This window comes from Camelus ferus, chromosome 20 (assembly GCF_009834535.1).
Source record: "Camelus ferus isolate YT-003-E chromosome 20, BCGSAC_Cfer_1.0, whole genome shotgun sequence".
Lineage (NCBI taxonomy): Eukaryota > Metazoa > Chordata > Mammalia > Artiodactyla > Camelidae > Camelus > Camelus ferus.
Genome location: NC_045715.1, coordinates 2,455,035 through 2,464,977, shown reverse-complemented (window position 1 = coordinate 2,464,977; position 9,943 = coordinate 2,455,035). Strand labels below are relative to the sequence as shown.

At 54.1% G+C, this 9,943-nt stretch overlaps 1 protein-coding gene across 1 annotated transcript; it reads left to right on the top strand.

Annotated features, from left to right (window-relative positions):
• The first annotated feature begins 1,821 nt into the window (after window positions 1-1,821).
• LOC102514940 (tubulin beta-2B chain) lies at window positions 1,822-4,884 on the top strand. The gene is given in 5 exon segments (XM_032462409.1): window positions 1,822-1,992; window positions 2,787-2,895; window positions 3,142-3,252; window positions 3,587-3,933; window positions 3,935-4,884. Coding segments are annotated over 5 exon segments (1,338 nt in total). The 5' UTR covers window positions 1,822-1,935; the 3' UTR covers window positions 4,649-4,884.
• Window positions 4,885-9,943: the final 5,059 nt, after the last annotated feature.

Genomic DNA, 9,943 nt, shown 5'->3' with positions numbered 1-9,943 from the left:
GCCTAACCCGGACGCCGGCAGCCGCGTCTGGGGACCTCTGCCCCGAGCTGCAGTCCGGGCGCAATGGGTGTTTGAAGGAGGCTGGGCTTTTGTTCTCTCTGTCTCTCTTTGTGCACTGGAATTGGGTTGAAAGCCCCCCTTCCATCCCCAGCGGGAAAGGGAGGCGATGACAGCTTGCTGATAGTTCTGGGAGGGTCTCACTCAACAGCTGCGGGCTCTGCTCGGCCGCGGGAACCCGGGCCATTTCGGCCCCTCTCGCCTCAGGATGAAAAGGGGTCAAGTCACGTTTCAGATGACCCGTCACGGGTCGGGTGGGGGAGGGGCGCTTCATCCATGGAATTGCGAGGAGCCAGGTTCCAGCTCCTTCTCTCTCTCTCTCTCTCTCTCTCTCACACCCCCCCCCCACACACACATACACGAAAAGTAACAAAGAAATCAGCTCCTGGACTCCCTAGAAACTGTCGGTTCGACGGAGTGTGGGGCTGCGCGTCTGCGCACGCGCGCTGTGTGCACCTCAGGGTCCCGGGTGGCCGCCCCCTTGCTGTGCTGCAATGCTCTGGCGCGCCCCTCACCCGCATCAGCAGCACGAAGGTTGGGGACCTCGTGGCTGCCTCCGAGTCCGGCGCCTGATAGAAGATGAGAATGTTAGCAGTGAAGCGGGCGATGACCTCCCTTGGAATCCATCCCCTTAGTGGACAATAGACGAACCGAACCCAAAGAGGGGGGGCGCCCGGGGTGTGATTTTTAAATACTCAGTTGTGGGAGGTATCCCATGCATTTTCGAGCTCTTTGTTCTGCCGCAGCCCCGCCCCCCGAACCCCACCCTCTTTCTGTCCGCTGGACAGTCCACACTGCACCGCCAGCCACACCCACCCCATCGACTCCCAAGGAACAAAAGCCGACCCTCGGGGTGGAGGGGTACTGGGTACCAGCCGGGGACCTATGGACTCTTGGAGAGGGTCGGGCGTGATAGAGGTGACCCTGAGGTCGCCCCACCCCCGGATGCTGCAACCACAGTGAAAGGGAAAATAGGCCTTTAATAGAGACAAAAGAGAGGATGGGCGGGTGCGGGGGGGCGGGCGGAGGGCACCCTGAGGCTCTTGGGCTTTAGGTGTCCGGGGTCACGGCTCTTCAGACCCCAGCATTCTGATTACACAGGACTTCCGCCTGGGGCCTCCTGACTTCTCCGAAGGCTCTGTGTGACCGAGGTTCGGGCGCGGACATTTGTTGCCCTCTAAGGGTTGGGGGAAAGGGGCAGTGGTCTCACCAGGAAACCGGGTGGCTTAGGGATCTCAGGCCCTTGGCGGAGGAGGTGCCGCAATCTGCGCCGCCAGCGAAATCCGCGCCACCCCAGCCCTACCACCTGCCAGTACCCGGAGCACAGCGCGCTCCTTTCCGGCGCACCTGACGGCCTCTCCACCTGCTGCAGTCCCCCTGCCCACACCTATCCAGCGCCAGCTCTTCCCCTACACCAGCCTGCCACACTGGTCACCCTCGCCTCGCCACCCTTCCACCCTCGGTTCCTTCACCCACCCCCAATTTTCAGTGCCCAGCTTTTCCACATCCCCCTAGTCCTAGACAATGCGCACTCCCCCACCCTGCTCCTCGCAGCCCCCACTCCTCGCCCGGTCCGCAATCTTGTGCTGATTGGCCGCGGGCCCCTGGTCCAGCCCCCTGGACGGTCCCTGGGGCTTGGAGCATTACGTCAGCGGGGCCTGGAGAGCGCTAGCTCGAAGGGGACTGGGGGGCTCGGGCTGGGGGCGCGGCCTGTGCGGGCCGCCCCGCCCTCCTCGCATAAAAGGCCGAGCCCGCTGGGCCGCCGCTCTCAGCCAGCTGGTTCCCGAGCGCTTTCCCGGTGACCCCGCAGTGGGTGTGTAAGGAGGACGGACATACTGACCAGACGCCGACCGGGACCAGAGGAAGCCAGCTAGCACCATGCGTGAGATCGTGCACATCCAGGCTGGCCAGTGCGGCAACCAGATCGGAGCCAAGGTGGGCGCGCCGCCCGGCAGGGGTCGGGGTGGGGGCGGCAACCTAGCCTAACGCCCCTCGGGGTTCCGGGCGCGATCGTGGTCCTGAGCCGGCCCCGGGCTCCAGAACGCAGACTTTCCCGGCTGCTTTGTGCCGCGGAGCCGGGCGTGGGCCCGGAGGAGACCTTCGGGGAAGGGGGAGGACCCCTGTTAACTTTCTGCCGTAACGCGTTTGGAATCCTGGTCCCTCGGCCTCCCCTTCCTCCTTGCTCTTAACTTAGTCCGGCACGCGGGCCCGGAGAGGACGCGGGTGTGTCCGCGGGGCTGTGCACGCGGGTCTGCGGGCGGGGCTCGGACGCCGGGAGAATTGATTTTACTCGCTTGAACCCGAGTCGAGCTGCAGGGGAGGGGGCGGAACAATCGTCTTGAGGTCTCAGGACGTGCTTTGAATATAAACCCCACCTCCTAAAGCTCCTTCGGGTCCCTGTTCCCCCGCCCACCCCCTGGGCGCCGCCGGAGTTCCTGCGCGCCCGCCTCTCCCCGCTGCCCTGGTCGTCGATCCAGTTACTGGTCCCTCCCATCCCCGCCGAGACCCCCACCTCCCGCCGAGAGCAGCTGTTCTCCCGGGGAACGCCCCATTATAACTCCCTGACCCTGCAAACCGCAAGCCCTGCGTCTTGTGCCAGGGTCAGGCTACCCTGAAGCTCCTGCACGGTTGGTTGGGTTGTCGGAACTGAGTCGGGGGCTTTTCATTTAGAGTCGTGACCTCTCTGAGGGGTGGGGCATGGCTAAATGCAACCTTATTCTGTGTCTCAGTTTTGGGAGGTCATCAGCGATGAGCATGGGATCGACCCCACCGGCAGTTACCATGGGGACAGTGACTTGCAGCTGGAGAGGATCAACGTGTACTACAATGAAGCCACCGGTGATTGCCTTTACACCCCACCCCGGGAGGGGGGACTGACCCCAGGAGTGTGGCCCCAGGGGAGGGTGGCCTAGCGGATTTAGGATTCCCACTCTTTCACTGCGGTTTTACAGTGGGCGCCCCTTTGAGAATCCCATGATCCGGTCTTTGGGGGCAACAGCAGTGCTTGCAAGAAGGATGCTGGTACCAGGCCCTCCTCTTCATAGCTCTCTGCCTGCAGGTCTCAGTCCAGCTCTGTCCCTGCAGGTAACAAGTATGTGCCTCGGGCCATCCTGGTGGACCTGGAACCGGGCACCATGGACTCGGTCAGGTCTGGACCCTTCGGCCAGATCTTCAGGCCTGACAACTTCGTGTTTGGTGAGTGACGGGCGCAGCAAGGGAGTCTCATTTTACGCTGGACACCTCAGGGTGGAGGAGGGTGACTGCCCTAGAGAAAGTATAGAGTTGTGTGCCGGTTTTGTCTTAATAGAAGCTAAAACAAAATGCCTTTCAGTCTCTAATAGCCAGGTTCCTAACCTTCCTTATTTATAATTATGTCCATGACCAAATATTTTAATGTCTGGTCATTTTAGTGATAACCTGAAATAATCTTATCTAAACAGTGACTCATTGAGCTATATTAAAGGGCTTAAGGTAAAAGAGAATTTAACACAATCATCAGTGACTTCTGAAGTCTCTTTCCGCCTGGCAGGCCAGAGTGGTGCCGGGAACAACTGGGCCAAGGGCCACTACACGGAGGGCGCCGAGCTGGTGGACTCGGTCCTGGACGTGGTGAGGAAGGAGTCCGAGAGCTGTGACTGTCTGCAGGGCTTCCAGCTGACCCACTCGCTGGGGGGCGGCACGGGCTCTGGGATGGGGACCCTCCTCATCAGCAAGATCCGGGAGGAGTACCCCGACCGCATCATGAACACCTTCAGCGTGATGCCCTCGCCCAAGGTGTCGGACACCGTGGTCGAGCCCTACAACGCCACCCTCTCCGTGCACCAGCTGGTGGAGAACACGGACGAGACCTACTGCATCGACAACGAGGCGCTGTACTGACATCTGCTTCCGCACCCTGAAACTGACCACGCCCACCTACGGGGACCTCAACCACCTGGTGTCGGCCACCATGAGCGGCGTCACCACCTGCCTGCGCTTCCCGGGCCAGCTCAACGCCGACCTGCGCAAGCTGGCCGTGAACATGGTGCCCTTCCCGCGCCTGCATTTCTTCATGCCCGGCTTCGCGCCGCTCACCAGCCGGGGCAGCCAGCAGTACCGCGCGCTCACGGTGCCCGAGCTCACCCAGCAGATGTTCGACTCCAAGAACATGATGGCCGCCTGTGACCCGCGCCACGGCCGCTACCTGACCGTGGCCGCCATCTTCCGGGGCCGCATGTCCATGAAGGAGGTGGACGAGCAGATGCTGAACGTGCAGAACAAGAACAGCAGCTACTTCGTGGAGTGGATCCCCAACAACGTGAAGACGGCCGTGTGCGACATCCCGCCCCGCGGGCTCAAGATGTCGGCCACCTTCATCGGCAACAGCACGGCCATCCAGGAGCTGTTCAAGCGCATCTCGGAGCAGTTCACGGCCATGTTCCGGCGCAAGGCCTTCCTGCACTGGTACACGGGCGAGGGCATGGACGAGATGGAGTTCACCGAGGCCGAGAGCAACATGAACGACCTGGTGTCCGAGTACCAGCAGTACCAGGACGCCACGGCCGACGAGCAGGGCGAGTTCGAGGAGGAGGAGGGCGAGGACGAGGCCTGAGCACACAGGTGGAGGCCGGGGAGGGAAGGCCGGGAGGAAAGCGAGGGGGAGGGGGGCTCCCACGGAGGAGAAGCATGGGCTGGGGTCTGGTTCTCTGGTGCTCTTCACTGTTGCCTGCCACTCGTTTATTTTTTCCTTTTTTTTCTTTTGTAATCTCGATGACATCCAAGTAACATTTGAGATCTTTCTGAGCTACTGTTGTAACAGCTAAAATCACATAAACGTTTGTGTCCTAATGGTCTCCTCTTTTCTGTCTCCTCCTTCTCCGATTGTCAATGTAAATGTAACTTTCAGAACACTTGGTATTGAATCCTGCCTTTGGAAAAGACAAGGGACAGGTAAAAGCGCAAATGATTTTACTCTCTAGCGTGGTAAAATTAAACCAAGCATAGTCATATCCGCCTTAGGCGGGAGAGCAATCTGAATTTTAAGTTGCCTTTAAGGCAATTTTTATTAGCTGAAAGATGCCTCCTTGGAAGCGCAGACTGTGTTCTCACGGAGAAATCCTACACTACCTTTATTTCCTCTCCAAAAAAAAGTGAACAGTTTCTACATGCGCACAGCACAAAATTCTAAAGGTTGCAGAGTGGAAAGAAGTCTCTCCTCCTGTGCCCCTTGGTACAGTTTGCCCCCGAAGGGCAAGCATTCCTCTATGGTTATCTTTCTTGCACCCTTGCAGAAATATTCCATATGTCTTCAAACCTATGTAGATTTATTCCCTTTTTCCTTTCTTCACACATATTATGATACTAACACTATTCTGCTGCTTTGATTTTTCACTACCTAGTGTATCTTTAAAATACAGAGAGCTGCCTCCTTTCAGTGGATACAGAGTATCCATTATGTAGTTGTGCTGTTTTGTATCTAACCAGTCCCCTACGCAGGGACATGCAGTTGTTTGCCCTTCTAGCCTGTAGTGCCACAGTGAATAGTTTTGTGCATATATCATTCTGTAAACTTCTTTAAGCGGAATTTTCTGCCAAAGGGTATATGATACTATGACATCTTAAGTTGATGAAATCCCCTGTACTTAGGAATAGCCACAGATTTATAAAGTGTTAATACACGAGAATTCTTAAGGAACTTTTCCTCCCAGCAGCTATGTTTATACTATATTACAAGTTATTTGCACACAAGTTAACTACCTTTGAATTTATATGAAGTTATACATTCTGGATTATTGGAGAATATTACTTTAAATAGGTAAACCACAATCATTTTTGGTTTATTGCATTCTTACCATGAAGCATTGGGATTTGGGATTTGAACCCAAGCCTGCCTCTAGATTGGAACTGAGTCACTAAAGAAGCTGTGGGTTTTTAACAACTGACTTTCAGCAAAAATTATGTGCTTCTATGGGATCAATTACATTTTGTCAAAATGGACCAACGCTCTGCCTTAATCGGGGCCGCCAGTTTCACATTTTTGGAAGAGAAGCAGAGTGTCAGTAATAAACACATGTACAAAATGTACTTACAAACCCTGGTAGGAAGACAAAGACACCAAAAAACTGTAGATTTATGATTTTTCTAATTTTTAGACAAATTCAAAATGAAAGAAAATATCACCTTAAATCTGATGCTGTATTTATTTCACTCTACTTGGTTCTACTCCTACTTAAGTTTTTGTTTGTTTGTTTTTTGCTTTTAAGAAGAAGGAGGGGAAGGAGGAGGGCAAGGAACAGGAGGAAAAGGAGGAGGAAGGCGAGGCTGGATCAGGGATCTACACATTACAGTGGCTGATGTATGTCTGACGTATATTTGAAAACAGTTTCAAAGAAAAAGTGTGAGCTGTGTCACTCCAAATAGTGTGAAATAAGGTAACTCTCTCAAATGGCCCCCTAAACGGCAGTGGGCAGCAGTTCACTTTATGACTATTATCCATCATGAAAACCAGACCCAGTGATGAGGACCAGCGGCTTCTGGTTCAGTTTTCTACATTTAACAGTGAACGGCAGGTGCCTTGCCTGCTGAGCCTCTGTAAAGTTTCCAACAACCTCACTGAAGGGGAACATTGGCTTCAAGTGCCCTGGACACTTGGGTCAGCCACCAGGACCCCCTGGATCTGCCCTTAGCCATGCCTTCCCCACAGCCTGTCAGACACACGATCCGCCACTTTGGAGAAGGGAGGGCATGCCGCCAGGTGCCTCTTGGCAGACTGTCCGTGTCCTGCTTCTCTTTCCACCTTGTGAGAAAAGAGGGGACAGGAGGCACAAAGCAGGCCGGGCTGCCAGCCTGTCGGCACACTCAGGTGCACACACTGCGAGGACTCCCTTCAGCGTGATTAGAACAGAGGTGCCAGACTGACCTGGCAAACAGATGCTCTGGGCAAAGCTTGTAAAGCCCAGTTGTAAAATCTTAACTTGAAATACTTAGCAAGACAACTCAAGAGCAGGAACATGCACAGACTAACACCCGGATTAAGAGACACTTTTTGAAACTGTTTCCTTTGTTACATTTCCATTGTGTAATGGGATTTGGTGATGGTGGTGATGGTATGTTTTCAACGCCGTTTCTGCAAAGGGGTTATTCCATCCCTCCCTGATGTGCCTCCACAGGTGGTGATGCCACCTGGCGGATGTTCACTTCTGAGCAGGCACAGTGCCCAATTTATAAGACCCACTGGGGTGTGATGTAAGATTCAGAGGTTGGGGTTAGAGAGGGCAAGTTGGAGTCACCCCAAGACTCTGAGAGAATGAGAACCCCAGTGTGCTGCAAATTTACCTGCACCCCTACATCAGCCCCAGAGATGATCTAAGATGATCTCCCATTTCATCACTTAAAGTGTTAGGTTAAGAGAAACTTGAAGTAAAAGTAACCTTAAGAGATCATCTAGTTTGACTTCCTCGTGTAAGTAAGGAAACGGAGGGTTAGAGAATTTTGTCTCAGTTCACAGAACTTTCTGTACAAATCAGATTTCAGATTTTGTCTTTTCTCTGAGGCTGCACCTCTCAGGTCCCACGGTTTACAAGGCCACACGAGGATTATGAAGACGGGAAAGAAAAATGTTCCGGCTTCAAGGAACAACCCTACGGTGCCCCTCGGCCCACGGCTCAGAAGTGCCGAGGGTGTTGTCTCTGACGGGGTCACCACAGGCCACGCAGGATCACCTGGTTCTAAAACACCACATGAACATGCCCTAATGCAACTACGGTTGCAAGAAGAATATTCCATCGGGGCTAGTTATTGTGAAAATGAGTGGGAAGTTCACGAATATTCTTTGGGGGACTGCCTTTTACACAGCCCCATTTTAGTTAAGATGCGGCCTGTGTGCTAGACAACGCTGCTTGACAGCTCGTATAATGCTGATTTCTTTCCAGTGTGTAAGGAAGTCTCCGGCCAGGTCATGCCTCTAAATGCCTTAAAGCTGGGCCATTCACCTGAAAAGACTCACTCGTGCCTTTGCTTCTTAGGGGCGTCCACCCTCCCTCACCTTCATGCTTTCCTTCAGGCGCGCTGGCCGACAGGGACCCGCAGAAGCTGATTTCCGTGCAGTCTGTTTCCTCAGACTGCTGCACAGTCACTTTTTCTTTTGCTATTAATTGAGGTATAATTCACAGGACACAAAATGTACCATTTAATAGAGTACAAGTCTGGGTTTTAGTCCATTCACAGAGATGTGCGAGTATCACCATATGTAATTCCAGAACATTTCCATCACCCATACCCATCGGCAGCCCCTCTGTCCAAACTGACGGACATGTAGCTTGTCTCCACTTTCTAACCGTTGAGAACAACACTGCTAGGAGCATGCATGTACACGTTTTTGTGTATGTTTGTTTCCATCTCCCCCGGGGTGTACACCCAGGAGTGGTCACGGGGAACAACTGTGTGTCGATGATCACCGTGACTCCCACCTGGGGGTGCACGTGCTTTCAGATTCGCCCGGAAGGATGGACCCGAGATCAGACAAGCCTTCGGGCTTCGTACGTGTACATCATCTAGGTCTCAGCACAGTAGTTTAGAAATGGAGGGACCTGGAGAGATGGGATATGACTCCATCACTTTGTAAATTAGGAAATGAAGATGCCAATTAAGCAATGTGCTCGGGTCAGTGTCCAGTTGAGGCTGATGTGCAGCCGCTAACACAGGGGTTAGAGTTCCTGTTTCCCTCTAACTTTAGTCTAGAGACACCCAGTGCAGGCTGTGTGCCCCCCCACTGTGTCCTCTCTGCTCTGCCACCGCCCCTGCTGGTGGCTTTCAACCTTGCGTTCTCCCCAGGCTGCGCGGCGACCACTGCACCTCTCGTCACAGTATCGACTTCTGCCAGGAAGGGAGGAGAAGGAGGGAAAAGAGGCACCTTCCAGCTGGTGAAGCCACCTTAGAGATTTGTGCCAGGGGCCCCCTCAGTGGCCTCTGCTTGCACCTCGCTGGCCATGCTTTTTTTTGCAGGAGAGCAAAGTGGTCTTGACGCACACACTACCCCTCCCACCCCCACCAGCAGCCTAGAGGTCTTTCAGGAAGCAGGGGAGAGCGGACCCTGGATGGGCAACCTGAAGTTTCTTCCATAACCACAGCGGCTCAGAAGTGACACTAACCCAGGTCTCATGCTCTCTGCAGACATGAGCTCGCGAGGCGCTTCATGCTAAGCGTCCCCATTTTCTCAAGCGGGGAGCTGAAGACCGTGTCAAAGATTTTTTGAGCCACATTTCTGGATCAAAATGCTTGCTCCTCTTACTTCAAGGCCTTCCTAACTTTCAGTTAACGGACGACAACACGCACCGTGACTTCCCGTGAAACCCCTTTCAGTGATCTCGAGTGAAGCGGTCATGTCAGCTTGCACCGATCGTGAACGTGTTTGGCCAAAGCGATGGGACTCTTTTCATGAGTATGTTCACTGTGACTCGCACACCTAGTCACTGAGGAGAAAGCACCAAGACTACTTTGGTGAGCTGGGTGGGAGGAAAGGGCACGGGTGCGCACTGGGCGTGAGCAGCTGCGGGGTCGCCTGGTCACGGGGGCCACGTGCCCAGGACGACAAGGGTAGACGTCAGGGAACAATGCAAGTCAACAGGCTGGAGGGCCAGCCGTGCAGGGAGTCTGTGGGTGACCCACCTCCAGAAGCAGCTGGGCCCCTGGGAGGACAGCTGAGAGGGACCAGCCTTTGGAGGCTAAGACAGGAAGAATTAAGCACTGAGTAGGTCAGATCACTCAAAGATAAAGCTCTGACTATTCACAACAGCCAAGACATGGAAGCAACTTAAATGTCCATCAACAGAAGACTGGATAAAGATGTAGTGTATACACACACACACACACACAGGAATACTACTCAGCCATAAAAAAGAATAAAATA